A 27,766-nucleotide genomic window follows, 5' to 3' on the forward strand; every position below is an offset into this window, starting at 1 on the left:
GGAGGAAGGTTTAGCGTGGCCCTTTGTTAAGATCCTGGCGGCATAGGATTAACCTGGATTTTTACTCATAGGTATGGTGCATGCGAAACATTCTTTGAGCATCTTTTCTCATGTGTGTCCTTAAGCTGGTATCTCTGGTGTCATTCCTGGAGAATACTTGATTATTATACTACAAAGTTTATTTTGCAGACAATGCTTTATGTGTTTATTTAAGTAAGTTCAGGCAGTGGGGCAGAGAGAGCTCTTACCTCACGTCCCTGGTAAATAGCTGCCAATTTTTCCCTTTTCTTGTGAGGAATCCTATTCGGAATAAGGGAATTTCCCTTAAAAAAAGGGAAACATTGACAGCTATGCCCTGGTGAACTGCCAGAAAGCTCCTTGGTTTGTTGTCATCTCAGCCTCAAGATGGTTTTGAGGATGAAATGGAAGGACCCAGTGAGGCCTGAGCGTCTTCCACACACACACATTTATGTTTGCTACATAAAACAAAAAAATAATGCTTTTCTTTTAAGCTGCTTCCCTGGGCAACTAGCGAGGCTGTTAAAAGTTTTGTTTGAGATCCCCAACCTGTTTTAATTAAATTTATTGCCTTCATATTTTTTTTATTCCCCAGTAAGTTAAAAAAACTGTTCCGGAAGCTAAAGGATGAGAGGCCTGAGACAAAGACAAATGAGTCTGATCCTTCCAAGCCACCTCAGCAATGGGAATTGGACCACGCCTTGGAACCTTTCACTGGGCTGACACCAGAATACATGGAAATGAGTAAGGCTTTTGAAATATCTCTTTTCATCTGCTAGTATCAAAGCAGTCTTTTTTCTAAAAAGCTTATAGAACTTTTATAAAGCATGCAGAACTTACTCCTGTTCTTTAAAAACATTAAAAAAAAAAACCTACTAAGATATGGTTACCAGATGTCCCCGTTTCCCGGGGACAGTCCCCGGATTTACAAATCTGTTCCTGGACAAAATCCGTCCCCGGAATGTCCCCGGATTTCATTTAATGTCCCCGGATTTGTATTTTAAGTGTTGTAGATTTATTAGTAGGGAATGAATGTTCCATGATGGGTTCAACGGCACAAGACACATCATATGGGGACTTCTGGCGAGGCAAAATGGCGGGCGCCACGGCAGTGAGCAGCTCCTGAAGCCAGCCAGAGCCAACTGCGCTACCAGGCTGGCTCCGGGCTGCTGAGGCTGCCACTGCCGCTGCCGCTGCCAAGGGGGAACTGGGGATGCCCGAAATGTCAACTGGGGGAACCGCTGACACACACATCCCTGCGACTCAAATCAAGCCGGGCACGAGAGCGTGCGGCCACCCAGCCAACTGCCCAGCAGCACTCCAGGACCAGGAAAACCCCAGAGCTGAAGCAGGGAGAAGGAGAGAGGAGAAGGAGAAGGAAGAGAAAGAGGAAGGAGAAAAAAGAGGGGAGCCCCGACCTTGCCACGCTGCTGCTGCCACTGCCACTGAGGAGGAGAGGTAGAAGAAGAAGAAGAAGAGTTTGGATTTGATATCCCGCCTTTCACTCCCCTTCAGGAGTCTCAAAGCGGCTAACATTCTCCTTTCCCTTCCTCCCTCACAACAAACACTCTGTGAAGTGAGTGGGGCTGAGAGACTTCAAAGAAGTGTGACTGGCCCAAGGTCACCCAGCAGCTGCATGTGAAGGAGCGGGGAATCGAACCCGGTTCCCCAGATTACGTGACTACTGCTCTTAACCACTACACCACACTGGCTCTCCAGTGGAGAGCACTGGGAGGGCAAGGACAGATGGCTGAGCCCAGGACTGACCCGAGCCTATTCCATCGCTGCTAGCGCTCCAAGAGAATAGGCTGTGGCCCAGAGGAAGGCCGCGCAACAGAGAAGACTACAGAAGAGAAGATATTGCTTCTTTTTTAAAAAAACAAACAAGCTTTTTTTATAACTTTTTTTTTCTCTTTTCCAAAAAAAAAAAAAAAGTGTCCCTGGATTCCTTGAACAAAAATCTGGTAACCTTATACTAGGAACAATTAGAAATACTCATGATGTCAATAAGTAAATGCAAAAAAATTAAAATAAAAAAATATCCATACGGCATTGCATAAAACAATCAGAATAAACTAACCTAATTTAACAGCTTGAAATTAAGCAGGAGAGAGAATAACGCCTAACGGTAGTATATGCAAATGAGGAGGCGCCATTGCAAATAGGCCTTCCACAGAGACCCACTCAAACCACACTTTCAGAGTCGTGGGGCTTGGGGAAATGGGTGCCAGGTGAGTCTCCCTTAATCAACAGATGAGGAGAATTTGGATTTGATATCCCGCTTTATCACTCCCCTTCAGGAGTCTCAAAGCGGCTAACAATCTCCTTTCCCTTCCTCCCCCACAACAAACACCCTGTGAGGTGAGTGGGGCTGAGAGACTTCAAAGAAGTGTGACTGGCCCAAGGTCACCCAGCAGCTGCATGTGGAGGAGCCGAGACGCGAACCCAGTTCCCCAGATTACGAGTCTTATCGCTCTTAACCACTACACCACACACACTCAGGAAAACCCATTACTTGTGCTTGGGGCAGAGTTTGGCAAGGCTACCCCGGCCTCAACCTATGCTTGCACAGCGATTCAGGTTCTTGCTGCAATCTATTGTTAAATAAAAGCCCTCAACCCAATATCAGTGGCCTCCCTCTTTATTTCTGGCTTCAGGTACAATTCAAATATTTTTATTCCAATTACATATATATATACAGTGGTGCCCCGCAAGACGAATACCTCGCAAGACGGAAAACTCACTAGATGAAAGAGTTTTCCGTTTTGGAGGTGCTTCGCAAAACGAATCTCCTATGGGCTTGCTTTGCAAGACGAAAATGTCTTGCGAGTTCCTGCGGGGGTTTTTTCCTCCCCCCCTTTTTCTAAGACGCTAAGCCGCTTATCAGCTGATCCGATAAGGTGATAAGCCGCTAAAAGCCGCTAATAGCGCTAATCTGCTAATCTGTCAATGGGCTTGCTTCGCAAGACGAAAAAACCGCTAGACGAAGAGAATCACAGAACGGATTCTTTTCGTCTTGCGAGGCACCACTGTGTGTGTGTGTGTACATATATATATATATTCCAGCAGGTGAATCTGATTATCTTTAATATTAATGGCTCACCATCTTTGTAATTTTACCATGCGGCACAAGATGCTGAGTGCTGGCTATGAGATTCAAGAAAGATGGAAAGCTAGAGTAAAATTAAACCACCTTCTCCCTGTGGTGCACAGTACGTATCACTAAATTCAGCTGTCAGATTCACTGCTGATTGACGCAGACCACCCACATGGAGCGGAAGTTCTTTGAGATGCTCAGCACTGAAGCTGTCAGTTGAGATTGTTCTGAAAGGGCATCAGGCAGAAATGAAGATGAAAGGAGCACTTCAGTGGAGAATGTTTGCATACTTTCAAAACTGGGTAAAAGAACAGGACTCGCAGAGAGAGTCACTGAATTCAGAAAGGAAATTTTTAACTGCAAGAAAAAATAATGTTGTGGTTAAATGCAGCTACATGCCCATGAGAAGGAATGGAAATACTGATGTAGCCTAATCCCAAAATACCACCTTGATTGGATTCACTTTTGAAATCTGTGTAGCTTTGTGTGATTGTCCGTCTTCACCTGTTCTGGTCCTTTTTGGCCATACAAACTGAGAGATAGCAGGGCAATTCTACCTGTCTGTATGTTAGGGGGAGATATTCTGAAACAGTACATGGGAACCCCTAGATTAGAGTCACATGTAAGGTCCTCCAAAGGCAAAAGTCTTCTTCTTCTTTGGCGATCACTCATAGCTGAGTAAGATTGTCTTCCATAAACACGGTTTTAACAATGAGTCCGTAAGTGACTGTGGAGGCCAATTCTGGACCCACACATCCTTCCACAGTAGGGACATTGGTTCCCAGGCGGGAATTGATCGCAGTGTGGATTTGCCAAGCGTGCCTTCCTCTTAGCACGTTTTGAGTTCGAGTGTCTTCAAAGTCCATGACACCTTTGGTAAAGGCTGTTCTCCAACTGGAGCGCTCGCAGGCCAGTGTTTCCCAGTTGTCGGTGTTTATACTACATTTTTTAAGATTTGCCTTGAGACAGTCTTTAAACCTCTTTTGTTGACCACCAGCATTACGCTTTCCACTTTTAAGTTCAGAATAGAACTTATATGATCCAGAGAGCAAGAAAGGCAAAAATATGTGTAATAAGAAACACAGACCTGCCAACAAAAATGGCAGGCCCATATCAGATACCTGCCTCCACTTCTATAGTACAAGTCACTCTGGAACTGATGTCATTATCTTGAACGCCTTTCCTTCCACATCATTAAATGGAGCAAGAGCAATGAAACATACAACATAATGAGATCTATGCCCAAAGGAAGTTGCATTATGGAGGCGAGGCCCAACAAGGGCCAGTTTCTCAGCACTATCCCCTCTGTTTCTTGCAATGTGCAGTTCTACCCCTGGTAGGAAATGCTGATTGAGGTGTTTTGTTTTGTGAAATCTGCCCAGAATGCTTGCTAGAATAAGCAGTGCCCTGTCTCTAGTTAGCATGATGCTTTATACATTTCACTAAAGGTAAAGGTAAAGGTACTCCTGACCATTAGGTCCAGTCGTGGCCAACTCTGGGGTTGTGGCGCTCATCTCACTTTATTGGCCGAGGGAGCCAGTATACATCTTCCGGGTCATGCAGCTAGCATGAATAAGCAGCTTCTGGCAAAGCAGAGCAGTTTACCTTCCCGCTGGAGCGGTACCTATTTATCTATTTGCACTTCGTGCTTTCGAACTGCAAGGTTGGCAGGAGCAGGGACCGAGCAACGGGATCCCCGTCGCAGGGATTCGAACAACGGGATCCCCGTCGCGGGGATTCGAACCACTGACCTTCTGCTTGGCAAGCCCTAGGCTCTGTGGTTTAACCCACAGTGCCACCCGCATCCCTTATATATTTCACTAGCTGACTTCAAACCCGAAATGAAATATAACTTAAACAGAAACTAAATGGGTGACACCTGGCTTGAGAGCAGTACATGTGAAAAGGATCTAGGAGTCTTGGTTGACCACAAACTTGACATGAGTCAACAGTGTGACGCGGCAGCTAAAAAAGCCAATGCAATTCTGGGCTGCATCAATAGGAGTATAGCATCTAGATCAAGGGAAGCAATAGTGCCACTGTATTGTGCTCTGGTCAGACCTCACCTGGAGTACTGTGTCCAGTTCTGGGCACCACAGTTCAAGAAGGACACTGACAAACTGGAACGTGTCCAGAGGAGGGCAACCAAAATGGTCAAAGGCCTGGAAACGATGCCTTATGAGGAACGGCTATGGGAGCTGGGCATGTTTAGCCTGGAGAAGAGGAGGTTAAGGGGTGATATGATAGCCATGTTCAAATATATAAAAGGATGTCACATAGAGGAGGGAGAAAGGTTGTTTTCTGCTGTTCCAGAGAAGCGGACACGGAGCAATGGATCCAAACTACAAGAAAGAAGATTCCACCTAAACATTAGGAAGAACTTCCTGACAGTAAGAGCTGTTGGACAGTGGAATTTGCTGCCAAGGAGTGTGGTGGAGTCTCCTACTTTGGAGGTCTTTAAGCAGAGGCTTGACAACCATATGTCAGGAGTGCTCTGATGGTGTTTCCTGCTTGGCAGGGGGTTGGACTCGATGGCCCTTGTGGTCTCTTCCAACTCTATGATTCTATGATTCTAAATGTGCTGTAGTAAGGAATGCTGCATGCCAGAACACTAATACTGCTGCAATAATAACTTGATCTTGATAACGTGAGAGGTTTTTTGAAAGCCAAAAATCAATAATAATACACTCTCTTATAATTAGCTGAAGACTTTGTGAGCTTTGAAAACGAGCTGCACCTTGACTGCATCTGGGCCTAGTTTGTATCTGCCATCATGGGAACACTGTTCGAAGAGACTGCACAGGGCAAATGTTGAGACTTCAGGCAACCTAGCAGGATATTTACAGTGTAATTGCTATGCAGCAGTCAGGGGTGATGGCTGGTTCCTCAACAGAAAGCGAAGATTAAAATCAGAAAGTCAAACTTAAGAACAATGACCCTAAGCTCCAGCCCAGCTTCATGTCCCAAGAATTTTTTTAAGGGTGGGACACAGGTGGTGCTGTGGGTTAAACCACAGAGCCTAGGACTTGCCGATCAGAAGGTCGGCAGTTCGAATCCCCGCAACGGAGTGAGCTCCCGTTGCTCAGTCCCTGCTCCTGCCAACCTAGCAGTTCGAAAGCACGTCAAAGTGCAAGTAGATAAATAGATACCGCTCTGGCGGGAAGGTAACGGCGTTTCCATGCGCTGCTCTGGTTTGCCAGAAGCGGCTTAGTCATGCTGGCCACATGACCTGGAAAAACTGTCTGCAGACAAACGTTGGCTCCCTCGGCCAGTAAAGCGAGATGAGCGCCGCAACCCCAGAGTCGGTCACGACTGGACCTAATGGTCAGGGGTCCCTTTACCTTTACCTTTATACATTCCTTTGCCAAATAAACGTTCTAAGGATATGCAGGGCACCACCCCACAAGCAGATTTTCTGTCCTGCATCCAGCTGGCATGTTTGTCACTGAACTTCTGTTTAGATTGCAATGAACGTATTTTGCTATCCAATTTTTTTCCTCCCCTTCTACTAAGCGTGAGTGCGTGAACCAAGGTTTTCTGTGGTACTTCATTGGAAAGTTTCCAAAAAGCCAATATAACAGAATTAATTATTTTCCTGCTGAAGGCAGTCAGAAGTCTAGCATCCATATAAAGCGAGGCAGAAAGAGGTTCATGGTCTCTAAGCCTTCCAGGATTAATTCTGAAGATTTAGAAGAATTCCCCCTAAAGCAGGAGAATCCATCAAAACAAAAGAAATATTGCCACATTCTTCTGTAATCTCCATGATGTAGCAGGATTTGAAAGTGTCATCTTGGAGCATCTTGTGGAGGCATGTTGTATACATCAATTATGTGAGAAATCATTAGCGGCTATTGCAGACACACAATAGTCAGACTCTTTCTTTGTAGCGCTGCCTCAATTTTTTGTCAGTTTTGGTTTTTGCTGTGGAAGTCAACAAATGTTCATAAACAAACCCACATGCCAGTCCTCTGTGCTTTTGCACACATTTTCCCTGCTCGCTTGCTCTTTAGGGGGGAAGAAATAACATTCCCATTACAAGAATCAGTGATTCAAATGTGCATCCTTTTAAAAGTAACAAAGTGCTAATGTGTAGAATTCCCTGCAGATGCACATCTGAATGTGAATCTTGTTCCTCTGCACTGCCTTATTTTTACTGCATCACAATGTGACAGAGCATTGGTTCAGTTATGTCAACAACAAGCAAGGTGTTCCCCCTTTCCCCTCACCTCACTGCCTTGCAAACAGTTTTCCATCTTTTCACAAATGCTGCAAATAATTGCCAAAAAGGAGGAGTTTAGTGGAAAGGAAGTCTGTTTCAGAAGGGGCAAAATGTCCACAAAGCAAACACCACTATTCCCTTCCATAGCCTGCACCAAAGCAGTCAGTTTGGCTGCATAGCCCTGGTTGAGCCTTCTAACTTGAAGATTTCTATGATACAACTTTGGAGAGCTATGTTACAGGTGAGAGCTAGTGTAGCATAGGGTAGAGATGAAACTATGGACTAATAGTATGCACATAATAGTGCAAGACAAAATCAAAGGCAGAAGGAAAGGAACCCATGGCCAGCAAGGAGCAATGTCACCTAGTTGCTTAGGTAAAGGTAAAGGGACCCCTGACCATTAGGTCCAGTTGTGGACGACTCTGGGGTTACGGCGCTCATCTCGCTTTATTGGCCAAGGGAGCTGGTGTACAGCTTCCGGGTCATGTGGCCAGCATGACTAAGCCACTTCTGGCGAACCAGAGCAGCGCACGGAAACACCGTTTACCTTCCCACTGGAGTGGTACCTATTTATCTACTTGTATTTTGACATGCTTTCAAACTCCTAGGTTGGCAGGAGCAGGGACCAAGCAATGGGAGCTCACCCCGTTGTGGGGATTCGAACCGCCAACCTTCTGATCAGCAAGCCCTAGGCTCTGTGGTTTAACCCACAGCGCCACCCGCATCCCTTAGAGCAGCATGCAAACCTAATCCAGAAGTTTCCTCTTGCAAAGGTCAGAAAAGACCATCCATTCTGCATCACTCTTTAGTTTTCTTGTTGGTGTGACAGATTTCCTTGCAATTCCCTCTTGTGACCAAAAGTGGATGATAGCGTTCAGGCTGAATTTCCTGCTTCACGTCCCACGGCTCACCAATTCAAGACCCATTAGAAGGGGCATGCGGTCCCTCAGTCCTATCCAAAAAAGTTCCATGCACACACCTGAAAAATTTCTGCACACATGAAGGCTTTGCTGATGTGGATGCCACTCTAGAGCATCCAGAAATTTAATTTGCATTTCATTGGGCATTATGACATTATGGTGTTTTAAGTCATGAAAAAGGCTGTCTCCCTTCTGTTGCCATGCTTTCTAATGTATAAGAAAAATGTAGGCAATGGTATTATTTAAATACATAATAGATATACACAGACTTGCAAGAATGCCTGGAATAGTGAGAGTCTACAAGTTGAGATTAAACCCTCAAAAAATGAGATGCTTTGTGTAGGGAAATCATCTACTCCATATGAAGGTTTACAACTGGTGTAAACCACTCAACCACAGCGTCTCCATCTTGCTGTGATCCAAGCTCAGTAATAAAGATGAATTCATGCACGCTCAGACTGCAAACCTGCCCATTGAAGGAGAATGTAACTCCCACCTGAACTGGTTGACACCATCTTCCTGAACGGACAAACTACCGCACCCACCAGCAGCATATCCATCTGAGTTTCACTTCAGTGGCCCTCATCTATTCCATTACTGCTCCCAAATACTGCTTCTGCACTTCAGCTAGAAAAGACAGGTAGCTGGATGTCATCACCATTTTGAAAACACCCAACTCCAAACCCTTCCACCACTTCACTCAGCAGTTTCTTGTACTTCTTAAACCACCATGGGCGGTGTCATTCTGTGAAGCTGAACGTTCGGAGATTCAGGACAGAAGAAAGGAATGACTTCTTCACACAATGCATAATTAAACTATGGAAATGGCTGCTAGCTGCTGTAGACCACAGGTGGGAGAGTTCTAATGGGCTCATGTGCTCTTTGTGGGCTTTCCATAGGCATCTGGTTGGCCACTGTGAGAACAGAATGCTAGACTGGATAGACCTTTGGTCTCCCACAACACAGTTCTTCAAACATGAAGGCCAAAGAAAAGTCTGATAATGCCAGCTCCTGGAACTGGTTCTTTGGGGAGGAATGGATCCCCTGAATAAAAATGCCCTCAATCCCCAGTTTAGAGAGCCTAAGCAGAGGGATCCTGTGATCAGTTGCGTTGAATGCGACAATCAATAGTGTGTGTGTGTGTGTGTGTGTGTGTGTGTGTGTGTATATAATTGATTTTAACATATAAATTATAAAATGTACCACAAAACTTATCACTTATACAGTCTTTTTAGACTTCCATCAGCACCTCTGATGATCCACTGTTTTAACCACTTCTTATGTATTTCTTAACTTTATATTGCCTTTACATCTCTTAACAAATCATCCTTTCCCCTTCTCCATTTTTGCAATACTTCCAATAAATACTTCCTCACAAAACTTCTTGCAAACCTACAAACGTCGTCTGATCTTCACAAATACTTTTTAAATAGTCCATAAATTTACTCCAGTCTTTCGTGAATTTCTGGTCCCGCCGGTTTCAAATCCTTCCTGTTAGTTTATCTAGTTCTGCATAGTCCAATAACTTCATCCTCCATTCTTCAATCGTCGGTAATTCTTCTTGCTTCCATTTTTGGGCCAATAATATTCTTGCTGCTGTTACTGCATATAAAAAGAGCTTACATTCATTTCTATTTATATCACTCCCAACAATGCCCAGTAAAAATGTTTCTGATTTCTTTATAAATGTATATTTCAACATTTTTTTTCATCTCATTTTATATCATCTCCCAGAAGCTTTTCACCTTTTTACATTCCCACCACATGTCATAAGCAACATGTACTATCAGCAAGATTCAATGAGGCTTTCTCACAGCTACCTCCTTCAAGGTGGCTGAAACAAGCCCTCTGCCAAAGAGGCGTGTATAACCTTGTGGACTTAAGTGGTGTGCACCATGACTTTAAAAGTTTATATATATTATATAAGCATAGCACTGTATGTCATGGCTTTGCAAGTGATTGCAGACTTGGTTTTTCAGGCCTTAGGAACAATGTTTTTCTGTCTTCTAGTTATACAGTTTGGATTCGTCACGCTCTTTGTCGCTTCCTTTCCTCTGGCTCCTGTGTTTGCCCTGCTCAACAATGTCATTGAAGTTCGCCTGGATGCCAAAAAGTTTGTCACTGAGCTAAGGAGGCCAGATACAGTGAGAGCAAAAGATATAGGTACGTTTTTGAAATTTAAAATTATGATAAATATGGTGTATAGAAAGGCGGGAGAGAAAAATATGAGGTCTGGAATTTGGTTTGCAATGAGAACAGGAATGGAAATTGCACAGCTTAACAAATCTTTCTTCTCTCTTACAGGGATTTGGTATAACATTCTGAGTGGCATTGGAAAATTTTCAGTAATAATTAATGTGAGTATTGGCTTCTTGCTTACGTATGCTATGGTAAGAGGGGATTTTACTTAAATTGTCAAGAATTTCAGGCTTTTCTTATTTAAACATCAATTTATTTGTTTATAAAAATGTATACCACTTAATACAATAAAATTATTTAAGCAGTTTACATAAAAAATGATAAAAATGCAACAACATACCTTAAAAATTTCCTAAAACCTAGATTAAAACAAAATGAAATTATACATCACAAATTAAACTGAGCAGTGTGCTAAACGAGAGAGTCTGAGTCCAGGAAAGCTAAATATAAAAGTTGGTTTTTTTAAGTGTTTGAAGGTCATTACTGTCTCCACCTCACTTTATTTCCTGGGAAAAGGCATTCCAGATGGTGAGTGCTTTCGCTGAGAAGACCCACTTCCAAGTTGTTGCCAACAACCAACAGGGGCTCCTCAGTAGACCTCAAAAATCAGTTTGGTCTGTTCATTGTTTGAGGCTTTGAATATTGAACAACAAAGCCTTCACATTGGCTTGGTAGCTAACAGGTAGCTAGTACAGCTCTTTCAGCAATAGTGTAAAATGTGTAAAGCTGGATGTCCCACTAAGCACCATAGCAGCTGCATTTTATGCTAACATTGTAGCATAGAAAGGGTAGTTCCATATACACTGTGCTACTGTTGTCTAATTGTGCAATTGTGTTGTCTAATTGTGTCATGGCTAAAATGGCCGCTGTTTCTTTAATGCTTAAAAAGCTGGGTCAGCATGAGTCAGCGGTCTGCACCGAGTTGTATATATAGAGTGAGAAATGTTAGTTTGTTGTTGGTTGGTTAATGAAAGCTGGTAGTGTTGGTGTGTACAGCTGGTCAGTTGCTTTTGCACAAAGACTTTTAAGAATAAAAGCAGAAAGCACTCTGCAAGGATATTCTTGTGGACTCTTTTATGCCGACAAGGGTCTGAGGACCAGACTGAGGAGACAAAAGGAGGTCAGAACCCTTTCCTGTTTTACAAACACTGACATAACCAATATATGGAGCACCATGGCAAGGTTATCCCTGTTTGACACACCAACCAAAGGTGGTAATGGTCATCAAGAGGTCACCTTGGCCTCAAGTGAAAGTAGTGGATCTAAGAGCACCCCGCAAATTCTGCACCTGCTCCTCCAGAGGGAGTACAACTGCCCTGTTGTACAGAACCCAGTTCTTGGGACCTGGGAACTGCCCTGTTGATTCTCAGGCCTGAATCCAGACTGGGATACATTAAGATAATAAGCTTCACCAAAAGACAAATTCATGTCTACTGGCCGCGATAGCTATGGTCTACCTCCAGTACATCTCTGAAGACATTGCTCTGAATCTCAGGTAGGGAGGGCTATGCTCAGGTTCTACTTGCAGGCTTCCTGTGGGCATCTGGTTGGACATTGTGAGATCCAGTAGGTCTCTTCTTGTGTTTTGATTGCAGCTGAATCACCACCACCTTCTAGACTGCCTTGACCAAGGTGTATTGGACCTGTGGGTCCACAGTGGGCTTCTTCAGTTATGGTTGCACATTGCTGCCTCCTTCGAGACAACAGGAACCATTCTATTATGCAAAAAGGCATTAAGCAGGTTCATCCATAAATTTGAACTGAATCAAATTTCTCCCACATCCCCATCTCACAGTGGGCAGTCATGTGCTTAGGGGTAATCTGAATGCAGAGATTAAGTGCAACCACACACTCTCCATGTGTGATTCCTGACAACTGATGTGCTGCCTCCGACACAGCAAGTGTCATGGTGGCTAGAAGCCATCAATAAGCCATCTGTAACCTTATGCTCCATTGCTGCTTTATTTTGAGTTCACATCGCAGTCCCAAAACTCTGCTTCAGATTCAGGCTTTATCCTTCTCACTATCTGGCTCACAGCCACTTCCTTTGTTCCCTTAACAACTCTTACTTAGCGGGCCATTACCAGGCTGGTCTGGCTATTCCAGCAATTGAATCCATGTTGGATCCAGGAATTGGGGGGGGGCAGCTCAGGCATGCAACCTGCCCCCCCAATAACTCATAACAATATGTTCAATTTCAATTGCGTAAATTGCCACAAGGCTCATCCTTCTATTATCATCCTTCTTTGTTCACTCATCTTTTAAACAAATAAACTGTTATCTAACATCAAACTGATGGCAGTAAAAATCTATCCAAGATTTATATTAAAAAGGCATAAAAGGACCCCTATGCAAAGCTCTTGAACAAATGCCAGACTCCTTGGCCTCTCAGCCACTGCACATCTATTTTTATTAAACAGCCGGATTACAGGTCAGTCTGGTAGGATGCTCTTCCACACTGCTGTGGAGACAAATAATACTTGAAAGTCCAACTAGTTCTTGTCCTCAAGTCACAAAGCAGCTTCTCTGGGGATTTCTGGTTATCTTTTGGATCACTGTCCTCATCCATAAATTGACTCCAAAGTACACTATGCATATCTGTGCTGATATGGTAAAGGTTTTTCTTTTCTCCCAGGCCTTTGTCATATCCGTTACTTCTGATTTCATTCCGCGCCTTGTCTATCAATATGCATATAGTCACAATGGAACCATGCATGGCTTCATCAATCACACTCTCTCGTACTTCAACGTCAGCGATTTCAAGGCTGGAACCCAGCCAGAAGCCTCGAGTTTCGAAGAGGATGTTTCCCTTTGCAGGTAAAGCAGCCTTACCAATCACTGGCTATTGTATTTAAGACTTATGGTAGGAGCAATTTTGGTAGGTGGTTCCACTAACTTTCGTGGGTTAAAATCAGAGTAAGACTGATCTCTGTCATTGAAGGCAAAAGGTAAATTTTCCAGCTACATTTGCCCTTTCTGTAAGCTCCTCACATTTTTTAAAGCTCAGTGTGCCCAAGACTTGACTCCCTAGGAAACACACACAATATTTCTTCTTTAATCATTTGGAAACAAATATGAGAACAAAAAGTAGTATCCAATAGGTATCCCTGTTTTCTAGGGGCAGCCCCTATTTCTGGTCCCTGGCCCATATAAATCACTGTCCTTGTTTTGCATTCTGTGGATGCCTTCTTAAAATATTGTTAGTGTATGTACATGTTCAGTGGAGTTGCCATTATTGAGGTTCACCCCTCTTCCTCAAGTCTCTAGAAGTCAAATCTCAATGTGGATGAATGTGCCTTGACTGAATGGATACAGTATGTTTTCCCCACAGGTGGAAAAGAATTTTGGGGTTGAGATTTTGATCAGAAAAACATGGGGAAAGACTGGTCAGCCCCTTTCTCTTCCCCCTGCTCTTATCAAATTTAGAGCCCTCAGTAGAGGCATTTAAGTAAAACCAAAAACTGTCAGGGAGGCTTCACACCTAGTTGGGTTCTTAACATAGAGGGAGGCTATGAGCTTTGTATTTTAGCTCAATTAAACACATAGATGCAGACATTTCATTTCTGAAAAAAAATTGGGGAGAAAGTTGACCTGATACAAGTCAATGGAAGCAGGAATTTCCCATTATGGGCTTCACTTGATATTAAGGTATCTTTAACTGAATCCATAACAAATTCAAACACTCCCCAGTGACGCATTCTTAGAATAGGTAGGGCAACATTTTTATCCACTACTCTGAAATATCTGGTATTCGTTCTAAATGAACATTGCAACAGTGGCAATAATCTGTCAACAATCTGTGACATATAATTAGCCATAATTTTTTTTTTCTTGCAGAGTACAAGGGTTATTTTTTTTTTTATTCTGCTCAAGGCAAAATGAAAATGACACCTTACTCAGTTAAACACTCCTTTCGTATAGATCATGAGGATGAATTTATCGGACCCTAACATCAAGTTTGTCACTAAAATCTTATCCACACGACACTAGAGTAAACCTGAGTTTGCAACCAGGTGTGCATTTGACAAATACTGCAGGCAATCCCATCACTTTGTGAAGTACCACTGTCTGATACAAAGATTTGTGTGTTTCATTCACAGACTATATTTTTAAGATACAGACTTTTAACAGGGAAGGTCCAGCCTTTGGTTCTAAATCTCTGTCTGCAAAATGGTAATAACCACCAACACCTAATTCCTCCTTCTTCAAAGCAAAAGCAACAATATTTTAATGCAAAGTGATTTCAACATAAATGGGAAAAGGTGTGTTCAGTTACGTATCATTTTTGGACTGAAAGCGACAAGTGTTCGCTGGATAGATTTTTTTATTCCAAACATGGGATGAATTAGCAAATATTGACAACTTACACTTCCATTTCTGTTTTTGCTGGAATTCTCAGACATCCCTCATCCAAATAAGTTACAATATTGGCCAGATAATGTTGATCAGCTTGCCAGTATAATATCAGAATTGCACACTGCCATTATGTGCACATTTAAGCGTGTTCTCCTTCATGGAGAGCACGTGTTGCGGTGGGGACTGCCAGGACACGCCAAAGTTGGGGGCAAGCTAATTGATCGTTGGCCACTGATGCGATTGGGGCTTCCTTTGTTGTTAGGAAGAAGTTAATGTTGCCATTTGTTGATTGACAGCCAGAAATGATAAAACTCCTTGCACGAGGCCAGGGCTTCCTCTTTTCGCCCATGCATCGGATTGCCCGTCCCCCCTCCCTAGAATTAGGGTTGTTCGCTTTGACCTTGCTATGCCTGTCATGGGCTCGTCTGCTCTTGGGGCAGGGGCCCGGTAGGAATTTTGTCCATCTGGCTGATTGGTTTTTGCCTACTGCATAGCAAATCATCACAACTTGTAATGTTGTGTAATGCATTGGTTTATGGTTTGGTTAGTTGAGGGGCATGGATTGGCTGTGCCTGCCCCTCCAATGCTGCTGCTGCAAGGGATTCCGTTAAAGGAATCGGGGGCTAACTATTGCTTGTCCACTCTGTCAAGGGGGCTCGGGCCATAGCAATGAGCTCCTGGTTGCATTTGGGGAGGGCTGAGGGCAGGTTTCCTGCTCCGACGCTACCCCCAAGTGTATTCCCCTTTTCTGACTTTCGCATCGTGCAGAATGTCAATCTGTCCCCCATGGTGGGGGCAGATAGTCGCAACCAATGCCTAAGCAACCACTCACATTTTTGTATTTTAATAACGTTGTGGCCAAAATTATGCCAAAAACCTTAAACAAAAAATTCTGTGTGATGTGTGAGTTATTGGGGTGGTCCTGGGGACCTCGACACGCAACAGGTGGAAATGCAGCCATTTGCCACTGGACAGATACTTCCATATGATGCTTTAGTCAGAGAAGTGGTCCATTTCATCAGGGCTGTCACTTCCAGTTGGTAGCAAGTCTCCAGGCTCCAAACTCAGCCCCTTTCCCAGTTCTGTTATATGAGAGCATTCTCAAGTCCAGGGTGTAGGAAGGCAGCCTGCTCCAGGGAGGGTTGCACCCCGCTGAAAGCAATCATTTCTCTTTTTTTATTTTTTTATCATTAATACACATATACAAGCATACAAACATACATTTAATACATTTCATACAATCTTTAAAAATGTTCAAACATACTTACACTCAATCCCACAAATAGTTCCTTTCCCCATCACCATCCACCACCCCTCACCCCACCTTTGTGTTTGACTTCCAATCTACTCAATTACAATTTCTTTCCACTTCTATTACTTTCCTTCACACAACTTTACCATAATTTCATACTTCTTTTTCTATTACACATTGTTTTCCATCTTATTTGATATTTCAGTATTTGAAACGGAACTTGTTTATTCTAATACGAGTTCTGATTTTTCGATATGATTTTGCAAGTATCTTTTAAACACCTTCCAGTCCCTATCTATCTTTTCTTTTGAAATCCTTCCAATTTCTTCCATTGTTTTGGATATATTGTAATACTCCAATAATTTGGCAAGCCACTCTGTTTTTGTCGGTATTATACCACTTTTCCAGTTTTTTGCAATCAATAGCCTTGCTGCTACTGTTGCGTATAAATATAAGGTCTTATCTTCTTCCTTTAGGCTTCCTGGTACTATTCCCAATAGAAAACCTTCTGGTGTTTTCCTAAATGAGTATCTGTCAGAGCTGCTTGAAGATCCTAGCTCACAGAGGATCACGCTAGCCAGCGATCATTAAGTAAAAGTCTTTATTGAATTACAGTTTCCATTCTCACGCTGCTGTGCGCAACTCTACGTCTAGTAGCTAGATCGGCGAAGCTCCGTCTGAGTCTCCGCCCCGTGTGCACCAACTTAATATCCTAGCCTTGCTCCACCTTTTCCGCCTGACTGTCCTCCTCTGGGTCCCTCTACCCCCCGGGGCTTCTTCCTTCCGGGATTCTTCTGACGCTGACCCGGACCCTCTTGCCTCCTTGCGCCGGGCTTTAGGACCTGGTTCCCTTTCGGGGCTGCTTACTGCGCCGCCTTCCTCTGCATTTGAACTTGGCGCGCGCGCCCAACCTTCCACTTTCCTCTTAACCGTTTCTTCGCTCCCCGATGGAGGTGTGGCCACTCCTGACTCATGCCCTCCCTCCTGTGGTGAGCTGCCAGCGCTTCCCCCCTGGCTCCCTTCCTCTTCCCTGCTTCCTGGCGGTGACGCTGGTCCCGATTTCCAGCTGCTCCCCCCTGAGTCCCCTCTGGCTCTATCTTCCTGGGGTGCCCCCCTAGACTCCCCCCTTGCCCTGGCCACTGGTGCTCCTTTCTGTGAATCCTCTGATTCACTGGAAAGACTAGGAGATCTCGGGTCGTCGTCATCACTCATCTTTTCTTCTGCCTCCTCCCCTTCGCTCTCTGTTTCCTCCCTTGCCCGTGCCTCTGCTCCTAAACCCCTGACATCCATCCCCCCCTCGAAGCCCCCCATTCCCCCCTCCCCTCCTTCCGGTGCTGGAGCTGGGGGCTGCTGTTGCAAAGGGACGAACGTCGGATATCGGTCGCTTCCCGTGGCGGGTCTCCATCTGAAGTCTCGCGGGTCTTCCTCCCTGCTCTCGTCGACAACGGTCACCTCCGCTTCCATCTCTGTGCCGCCGTGCTCGAAACCAGGGTCGTCCCCGAAAACGTCCATGTCCGTCTCTCCCTCACTTCCTCCTGGCGGTGTTGCTCGTCCTGGGCCTTCCAGCCACCGTCTGCGGAACTGCTCCTCTGGTCTATCGTCCCACCAATACGAGGGTTCTGATGCAGATCCCGAGGGTGACCCCTCCGGGGAACGGACGTCTTGTGTCGGGTCCTCGTCCGAGTCGAACCCCCGGAAAGTGCTGGCCGAAAGCGTGGGCGTGAAAAGCCAGTCGTCGAAAAATTCTGCTGGCATAGGTCTATGGGGGAAGAGGGCATGAAACTCGTCTTTGAGGAGAGGTTCGTCCAAGGCGTAGCCCGGCACCCAGCTGTTCGCACTGGCCGGGGTGCCCTCCTTGGCGAGAAAGTATTCTACCCCCTCTTCCCCCCATCTGGAGTCCAAAATCTCCGTGACTTCGTTGATGCGCTCCTTCTGTGCCACTCCCGCGTGCCCTGTTCTGTCTCTGACCGGACTCGGCGCCGTTCCGGGTTCCTGGAACCTGTGCGGTGCCTTGTAGGGAGTGAGCACCGATCTGTGGAATACCGGATGCATTCTGGAACCCTCCGGAAGTGCCATTCTGAAAGCTACCGGGTTGACCTGCTCTTCGACTTGGTAGGGCCCCAGTTGTTTATGCCCTAGTTTCTTCTTGGCCAACGACCTGGCCGGCACTGCGTGGGCTGCTAACCAAACCCAGTCTCCCACGTGGAGCTCTTCGCCAACCCTTCTGTGCTTGTCCGCTTGTACCTTGTATGCGTGCTTGGCCAGCTCCAGGTGGCGCCTCAGCTGATCGTGGACTTCCTGCAGCTCCGACGCGAACGCATCTGCTGTCTGCGGCTCCCCCTCCCCCATTCTTTCCAGTCCCGGGAAGGTTCTGGGGTGCCTCCCGTTGTTGGCGAAGAACGGCGTGACCCCCGTGGACACGTGCTTCGTGTTGTTGTAGGCGAACTCGGCAAGCGGCAGGTAATCCACCCACGTCGCAGGCTGTTGATTTGCATAACATCTCAGGTACTGCTGCATGATGGCATTGACCCGTTCCGCTTGCCCGTTGGTCTGCGGGTGTCTCGCCGACGCCAGGTTGATCTTGACGTTCAGGAAGCCCATCAGCTTCTGCCAGAAATTCGAGATGAACTGCCGCCCCCGGTCGGACAGAATAGACCGTGGCAGACCGTGAACCTTGAACACGTGGTCTATGAACAGTTTGGCGGTTTGCTCCGCCGTGGCCACCTTAGCACACGGAATGAAATGCGCCATCTTGGAAAACAGGTCCACCACCACCAGCACTGCCGTCTTGCCCCTCGAGCTGGGCAGATCCGTGACAAAGTCCAGGGCCACCCTTTCCCAAGGTTCGACCGGAGTTTGCAGCGGTTCCAACAGTCCGGCCGGCGGTTTGTGCACTGGTTTGGCCCTCTGGCAGGTGTCACACCTCGCCGCGTAGTCTGCGACCTCCCCTCTCATTCCAGGCCACCAGAAATCCCTGGCTACTAATTCCACCGTCTTCTCCTTGCCAAAGTGCCCGGCCGTGGGCGCGTCGTGCAGCTGCTGCAGCACCTTGGCGCGAAGGTCGTCTCCCGGCACGTAGATGGCCCCTTTACGGATGAGCAATCCATCTCGTAGCTGGAAACCGTCGGCCGCAGCCGTGCCCCTTTGCACCTCTGCCATCTTTGCTTGCGCGAAGGAGTCATCCTGCAACGCTCGTCGCACCGCCTCCAGGTCCACGGTGGCCGCGGCGCACGCCCATACTGTTGGTGCGAAGATGTGCATGGCGGCCGCTGGCGTTGCGTCCTCCAGATACTGTGGCTTACGGGAGAGGGCGTCCGCCATGATGTTAGTGTCCCCCGGGACATACTCTATGCGGAAGTCGAAGTTCGCAAAAAACTCAGCCCAACGTATCTGCCTCTGGTTTAGGAACTGTGCCGTGCGCCAGTGCTCCAGATTCTTGTGGTCCGTGCAAACCTGCACCGTGTGCTTGGCGCCGATCAGGAAGTGCCTCCACGCTTTGAACGCTGCATGAATGGCCAGCAACTCCCTGTCCCAGATGGTGTAGTTCTGCTCGGACTTGCTGAGCTTCCTGGAGTAAAACGCTGCCGGTCGCCACACCCCCTGCTGGTCCTTTTGCAGCAGGACCGCCCCCACGGCTCTGTCCGAGGCGTCTGTCTCCACCCTCATCGGCCTGCTGGGGTTGACGTGAAGCAGCTGCTCTTCCGACGCGAAGAGACGCTTGAGTGCCTGAAAGGACTGCTCCGCCTCCTCTGTCCAAACGAACTTCTTTTTCTTGGAGCTAAGCGTGTCTGTGATGGCCGCTGTTTGCATAGCGAAGCCCTTGATAAACTTGCGATAGAAGTTCGCAAAGCCGACAAACCTCTGGACCTCCTTCCGGTTGCGTGGACTCTTCCAATCCAATACCGCGCGAACCTTGGCGCTGTCCATGGCGAGCCCCTTGTCAGACAACTTGTAGCCCAGAAAATCCACCTCCGTCACGTCAAATTGGCACTTCTCCAGCTTGGCGTAGAGCCTATGTTGCTTTAGTCTGGTCAGCACTTCCTTGACGTGTCTGTCATGCTCCTGCTGCGATTCCGAAAAGATCAGGATGTCATCTAAGAAACAGACGCACGTCTTGTAGAGAAGTCCCGCCAACACGTGATGCATGAAAGCTTGAAAAACGTGGGAGCCATTTTGCAATCCAAAGGGCATAACTCTGTATTCGTAGGTACCCAGTGGCGTGAACATGGCCGTCTTCCACTCATCTCCCTCCCGCATACGAATGAGGTTGTACGCCCCTCGCAGGTCTAACTTGGTGAACACTTTCCCCTTCCGCACCTTCGCCAGGAGGTCGTCGATTCGGGGCATGGGGAAGTCCGACGGCTTGGTCCCATTGTTTAAAATGCGATAGTCCACGACCAGTCTTTTTTGGGGCGTGTCTCGCTTTTTAACAAAGAATACTGGACTGCCCCCCGCTGCCTTGGACTCTCGGATGAAATCGCGCTCCAAATTATGATCTATGAACTGTTTGAGTTCCTGCAGCTCGTCCTCTGACATGGAATACAGTTTCCCCTTAGGCAGCGCCACCCCCGGCAGCAGGTCAATCTTGCAGTCATATGGTCTGTGAGGGGGTAGCCTGTCTGCCTCCTTCTCGCAGAAAACTTCCAAAAATTCTGCGTACTTGTGGGGAATCGCTTGCAGCGTGCCTAGCAGCAGCTGTGACTCCTCTTCCTCTCCTTCCTGCCGGGGCACGATGCAGTGTTCAGCACAAAAGGAAGAGCCGAAGATCAGCTGCCTCTGGTACCAAGCCAGCGTTGGGCTGTGCTTGTCTAGCCAACTCATTCCCAATACAATGGGCGTATCCGATAGTTGAGTGACATTGAAGCTGATGATTTCTTTGTGATTTCCAAGTCGCATCGCCATGGGCGGCGTCTGCTTCACCACTTGCCCCCCTAACAACTCCCTGCCATCCACCGTGACAACCTGCAGGGGCAGTGTGGCCGGCAGCAACTGTATAGCGTGCTTGTCGACAAAGTCCTGCCCTATAAAGTCCGCGTTGCTGCCCGAGTCAACTGTGATGGGCACGTCAGTGGTGATTCCATTGGGCAGCTGGAGAGATGCGGTGAGCCTCACCACTGGTTTGGGCGGGAGGGGGTTCACGGGCTGTAAAACCTCTGGGGACTGCGTCACTAACACGTCTGGCTGGGCCCCAGGGCCTCTTCCTCCAGCCAGACTGCGTCGTTTCCCTGCTGTGGTCCCCCTTGCTGCGTTGCTGCAGTCACCATTGCCGAGGCTGCAGTAAGCTTGTGGAGCCTCTGGGGACACTCTTTTGCCATATGCCCTGGCTCCTCACAGACGTAACACTTCCTGTTCCCTCTAGGAGGCTTCGCTTTCACTGCTGCCGGTGCTAGGGCTCTGGTTGCTGACTGAGCCCTTGCACCTCCAACCTCCATAGGTTCGGCTCCTCCTCCTGGCGGAGGCGTGGATTGCGCCCGCGCTGCTTCTCTGGGAAGGAAGGAGGGGCCCCTGGCTGGTTCGCGCCCTCCACGCCCTTCGTCCCTGCTCCACGGACGTTCTTCCAGCCTCACCCCCACTGCCAGTGCCCTCTGAACGACCTCCTGGGTGGTTCGGGGTCTCTCCCCCCTCGCGATCTCATCTTTAATCGAGTTGTGCAGCCCCTCCCAAAAGAGGTCTCTTACAGGAGCCGAATCTCTGTCCCATTCCAGGGCACTGACCAAGGCGAAAAAGCGGGCATGATACTGCCTGACGCTGGCCCTCCCTTGTCTCAGCCCATGCACCTCCTTCCGTGCAAGATCCACGTCAATACTTGATAAAAAACACCCATCCATCGCTTTAATAAAGGCATCTGCATTCTGGAGCGCCGGATCCTTATCTCTCCATAAATTGCGTAGCCATGCTTTAGCATCCCCATGCAGATGGGACATGATGAATCCCACTCTCTCTTGCTCATCTCTAAAGTCTTTATGCAGCAGTTGCAGTGCGCACAGTACGTCGGCTCTAAAGTTGGGATACTGTTGCAGGTTCCCATCGAAGTGAGAGACCAGCCCGCCTGTCCGTCTCGCCAACCCAATTCCCTCCTGCCGGGGTGTCTGCTTTGTCAGCACGTCTAACCTGACCTGGAGATCCCTGCAGGCGGCAGCTGCCTCCTCCTCTCTCTTCCTGGATGCGAGAGCCTCGGCATTCAGTTGTGCCACTGCTTTTCTGAGTTCCTCTATCTGCTGCTCAGCCGTCATGTCGTCTGCCGTTCGTGAGCTCGCTAGTAGGCACCTGTTTCTCTCCCCTCCTCGAGGCTGTAGATGCCCACAATCGTGAGACGGAGCTTACTGTCAGAGCTGCTTGAAGATCCTAGCTCACAGAGGATCACGCTAGCCAGCGATCATTAAGTAAAAGTCTTTATTGAATTACAGTTTCCATTCTCACGCTGCTGCGCGCAACTCTACGTCTAGTAGCTAGATCGGCGAAGCTCCGTCTGAGTCTCCGCCCCGTGTGCACCAACTTAATATCCTAGCCTTGCTCCACCTTTTCCGCCTGACTGTCCTCCTCTGGGTCCCTCTACCCCCCGGGGCTTCTTCCTTCCGGGATTCTTCTGACGCTGACCCGGACCCTCCTGCCTCCTTGCGCCGGGCTTTAGGACCTGGTTCCCTTTCGGGGCTGCTTACTGCGCCGCCTTCCTCTGCATTTGAACTTGGCGCGCGCGCCCAACCTTCCACTTTCCTCTTAACCATTTCTTCGCTCCCCGATGGAGGTGTGGCCACTCCTGACTCATGCCCTCCCTCCTGTGGTGAGCTGCCAGCGCTTCCCCCCTGGCTCCCTTCCTCTTCCCTGCTTCCTGGCGGTGACGCTGGTCCCGATTTCCAGCTGCTCCCCCCTGAGTCCCCTCTGGCTCTATCTTCCTGGGGTGCCCCCCTAGACTCCCCCCTTGCCCTGGCCACTGATGCTCCTTTCTGTGAATCCTCTGATTCACTGGAAAGACTAGGAGATCTCGGGTCGTCGTCATCACTCATCTTTTCTTCTGCCTCCTCCCCTTCGCTCTCTGTTTCCTCCCTTGCCCGTGCCTCTGCTCCTAAACCCCTGACAGTATCTAAACATTTTTTTCATTTCATTATATATTATTTCCCAAAATTGTTAAAAGCAATCATTTCTCATTTATGCTGCTATTATAAATAACTTAGTCTCATTGCTGGAAATACTTTCACGCTCATTTGTGTGCAGATAATTCAGAAACTCCAAAGTGCAGCACCCCAGATTACTGTGCTGGGCTTCAAATTAGAGCTCAAATAACTCCTATTTTAAAACAGCTACACTGGATGCCAGCTCATTTCTGGGCGCAGTTTAAGCTGCTCACATTAAATGTTTAAAGCCCCAAATATATGAAAAACTGTTTACACCCCTATTCACCTTATCGGGGGCTTTCTTGGTCCTTTGGCCACCCTCAGAGGTGTTGGGGAAAGGTGGCTCAGGAAAGGGCTTTCTCTGTGTCAGCCCCTAAATTGTGGCACTCGCCCCGTCCCGTCCCGTCCCCAGAAGCACCTAGCATCTTCATTGTTGCAGACGCACCTCTTTGCAACAGTTAAAATATTTTGTTTTTGTGGGACTCATCTCTCCTGCTTAATTTATACTGTTCTGGTTCATTTGGAATGGCTCGTTGGTTTTATAACTGTGGTGGTTTTATCTGTTTTTGCAATTGTTGTAACACGGCCTGGGATCTTAGGGTGAAGATCTTTTGTAATAAATAGAATAAAAGAACTGAAATTGAACCTGGGAACTTCAGCATGTCCAACTCTTCCTTCCTTCCATATTTTGTCTCCCACTCTCTCTCAGCCTTAAATTATCCCACTATACTAAATATAGGCCAGACCTTGCATGCTTCTCTTTTCAAACTCTCCACTGTGGGAACCTAAGTTGAACGTTCTAAAACTGTGCCTTCTATACAAATAAATATCTCTCTATCCTTTTGTATTATTTCTAAGAACAAAATTGGCATATTTACATGCCTAACAACCATTCTCCTTTGTATGCTTTCTCAGAAGTAAGTCCTACTGAGCTCAAGGGGATCACAGCTCAACAAAACAGTTTATTATATTTATCTTCATTAAAAGTGTATAGTTGTTCACTATTAAGCCTATTTACTTGCTGGTAGAAAGTGAGCTCCATGGGTACTAGTCACAAAATGGCTACCATGGGGATCATGGCATAACACAGGCATAGGCAAACTCAACCCTCCAGATGTTTTGAGACTAGAGTCCCCATCATCCCTGACCACTGGTCCTGTTAGCTAAGGATGATGGGAGTTGTAGTCCCAAAACATCTGGAGGGCCGAGTTTGCCTATGCCTGGCAAAACACAAAAAGGTTGCCATGTGGGAAGTGACATGACACAAAATGGTTGCTGCATCTAAAAAAAGCAGAAAAAGAGAGAGCGCCACAATGTGTTGCAAGCATGCCTGCACTTCCGCCTCCCATCTCCTGCCCATCAACTAAGAAAAGGCGCCTACATCTGCCACTGCTGGGCACAGAAAAAAGCTCTTTGCATCTCTCCTCTGTTCAGAACCACTTAGGGAGGACTCATGTGCAATCTGGCATCCAGTGAAATGTGGGCAAGTTTGTTTATTTATTGGATTCCATTTATCAGTCACTTCAGTCACTAAAATATCTCACATTTATTTATCAGTCACTAAAATATCTCAAAGCAAATGTGTTGCTTGATTTATCAGAGTCAACCCATGTCAGTCAAAATTGTTAAAGCAATTCATGACTGCAGCCCGACACATGGGGCTGTGGTTGGTGGGTGTGAAAAAGAAATATTGAAGCATAATCGGAGAACCCAAACACTGTTGCTGGAAATGAAGGGTACGAATTGCACAACTGCTGAGGAACTTTCTAGCTGGAAAATTGAACTGATCCGTGTTATGTGTAGCAGATAAGGCTCCAAAATGTGCAGTTTAAAGCAATGGCTCCATTTTACAGGTTTAAGGATTACAGAGAACCGCCATGGTCTGAAAACCAGTATGAATTTTCTAAGCAGTACTGGACTGTTTTATCTGCCCGTTTGGCCTTTGTCATTATCTTTCAGGTAAACCCTTTCTGTGTTATATTACTTCACTGCCACATGTAATGCATTGATTGCTGCTTGCAGTACTTGTTTGTCCATTGATTTTTATTCACGCTTGTTCACTAACCCTTTCAAATTCCCTTGCCCTTGTGGAACAGTCTCAGCTAAACTAGAAGAGAATTAAAACACCTTGATGTATTGGTGTCTGTTCAGCTAACAGTATACAGTGGTACCTCGCAAGACGAATGCCTCGCAAGACAAAAAACTCGCTAGACGAAAGGTTTTTCCGTTTTCGATTTGCCTCGCAAGACGAATTTCCCTATGGGCTTGTTTCGCAAGACGAAAACGTCTCGCGACTTTGTTTCCTTTGTCTAAAAACAAAGACATGTTTTGTTTATAAAGTTAATTTATTTTCCCTTCAATTTTTGAACTGCTCTTTACAGTATGTGTGACTTTAAAGAGCAGTTAATAAACTGTTGTTGTACCAAATTTGGCTTTGTTTGGACTTTTTTTGACCATAGGAACGCATTAATTGATTTTCAATGCATTCCTATGGGATTTCGTGATTCGCAAGACGAAAAATTCGCTAGACGACAAAACTTGTGGAACGAATTAATTTCGTCTTGCGGGGCACCACTGTACAGTGGTACCTCAGGTTACATACGCTTCAGGTTACAGACTCCGCTAACCCAGAAATCGTGCTCCAGGTTAAGAACTTTGCTTCAGGATGAGAACAGAAATCGTGCTCCAGCAGCGAGGTGGCAGCAGGAGGCCCCATTAGCTAAAGTGGTGCTTCAGGTTAAGAACAGTTTCAGGTTAAGTACAGACCTCCGGAACGAATTAAGTACTTAAGCTGAGGTACCACTGTATTGCTGATGGAGTATTGGAAGCAGCCCAGAGACTATTATATTATTGAGCACCCTCCATGCCTGCTGTGCCTTGTCCCCGCCCATCATGCGAGAGTGGCGAGGTCTGGGTTAGCGCGCTCGGTCCACACTTGGGGGTATGCGTGCATGCACCCCTGGCACCGGCAGACAGTGCTACACACCTGGCTATACCTCCCCAAAACGAGTGCTTTAGGGATCTTTTCAATGCTGTAAGGAACACGTCTTCCTCCTGCTTATTTAATTTATTTCTCCTGCAGAACCTGGTAATGTTCCTCAGCGTGCTTGTTGACTGGATGATCCCAGACATACCCAAGGATATCAGTGAGCAGATCAAGAAAGAAAAGAGCGTGCTGGTTGATTTCTTCTTGAAGGAAGAGCACGAGAAACTGAAACTGATAGAAAACTTTATCAGGCGAGACAAGCAAAGGAGCAAGAATGAGACAAGAGGAAAGAGAATTCGAGCGGCAAGTTTCTGCCAGTTCAACCGAAGTCAACGGGGCAGCTTAACATCCTTCAGCTCACACCACACTGATGTATGATTCCTTGAGGGCACATCTACATCACTTGTAATCGCTCTGTCCCCAGAGAACTGTAGTAGTGAAAGACGCTTATCTTCTTCAGTTGAATATTCTCATCATCACTCTAGCCCTGCTACAGTTCCCAAGATTTGGAGAGGAATACATGACAGCTGAGCTAGCATGATGCACATATAGGTTTGTAGTGCAAGAAACAACAGCCAGTACGAAACATATCGAATAATAATTTACCTATTGTCTGGTTAGATCTTGAGGGGGGAAGTGATTGAGTCTAGAATGGATATTGTTTCGGACAAATAGATTATACTGGTTTTCAGAAGCTTCATATTTAAACTTCTCTGCAGTATTCTTAATCAGATGTCCTACGTGAAAACACGCTGTATATTTATGTTACAAACTCATGTAATTTTATACCAATTTGCCTGCATTTGTTCTTCTACCCCATCCCAAATCCTGAGAATTATAGTTTGGTGAGAGTTCTAATACCTCTCTTAGAAATCCCCCCCCTCCTTCACAGAACTACCTTAAGAGTACACCAGTCCATATTGATGGGCCTTGTTTTGAGTGGCTGGACTGAAAGCTGCAGAACCGTAATAGCAAAATATTTACGGTCAAAGAGCACTTTGACATTTAGCAATGTTTCTCTCTCATTAACAGCAGAGTCCTGTACCTACCAACTCAGAAGTAAGTCACATAGAGTTTAGCAGGGCTTACCCTCAGGTAAGTGAGTATAGGATTGCAATCTAAAAGTATGAAAAGGCCAAGAGAGACCACAGCATGCATATCTGATAGAGAGTGAGAAGAGTGAGAAGAACACTTTGCTTAGAGCGCCTGATTTTCTCCTCTTTCCAGTCCATCATCACATTTTGTATCAGTTTCCACATACAGAAGTACATGTGCCTAGCACCATTCATGAAGTGTATCCACAAGAACCCCCTCCCCCCAAAAAAAACATTGCATGGCAGGGGGGTTGGACTAGATGGCCCTCATGGTCCCTTCCAACTCCTCAATTCTATGATTTTAAGAGGAAATTATACTTTTCCAACCTAGGCAACCCACTTGTGATTTAGACAGTACCAAGCTTGTGTTCTTGTCCCATGGCTCAGTCCCATCCGATGAGCAAGTGGGACATAAATGATTGCCTTCATCTGGGCAGGGAGCAGGAGACATAATGAGGAAGGTGGTGCAACAGTGGCAACCTGTCCTTTGGTACCAGCACCATTTAGAGTACA

At 46.6% G+C, this 27,766-nt stretch overlaps 1 protein-coding gene across 1 annotated transcript in view; it reads left to right on the forward strand.

The window, feature by feature from the left end:
- ANO2 (anoctamin 2) overlaps positions 1-27,464 on the forward strand; it is a 155,165-nt gene extending 127,701 nt beyond the window's left edge. Inside the window, exons 19-24 of the mRNA XM_083503337.1 lie at positions 614-762; positions 10,265-10,417; positions 10,559-10,611; positions 13,089-13,270; positions 25,027-25,132; positions 26,256-27,464. Coding sequence (XP_083359463.1) covers positions 614-762; positions 10,265-10,417; positions 10,559-10,611; positions 13,089-13,270; positions 25,027-25,132; positions 26,256-26,537 — 925 coding nt within the window. The 3' untranslated portion in view covers positions 26,538-27,464. The remainder of the gene's footprint in view (positions 1-613; positions 763-10,264; positions 10,418-10,558; positions 10,612-13,088; positions 13,271-25,026; positions 25,133-26,255) is intronic.
- The last annotated feature ends 302 nt before the right edge of the window (positions 27,465-27,766 follow it).

The sequence above is a fragment of the Podarcis liolepis genome (genome assembly GCF_965112155.1).
Source record: "Podarcis liolepis genome assembly, chromosome: 5".
Lineage (NCBI taxonomy): Eukaryota > Metazoa > Chordata > Lepidosauria > Squamata > Lacertidae > Podarcis > Podarcis liolepis.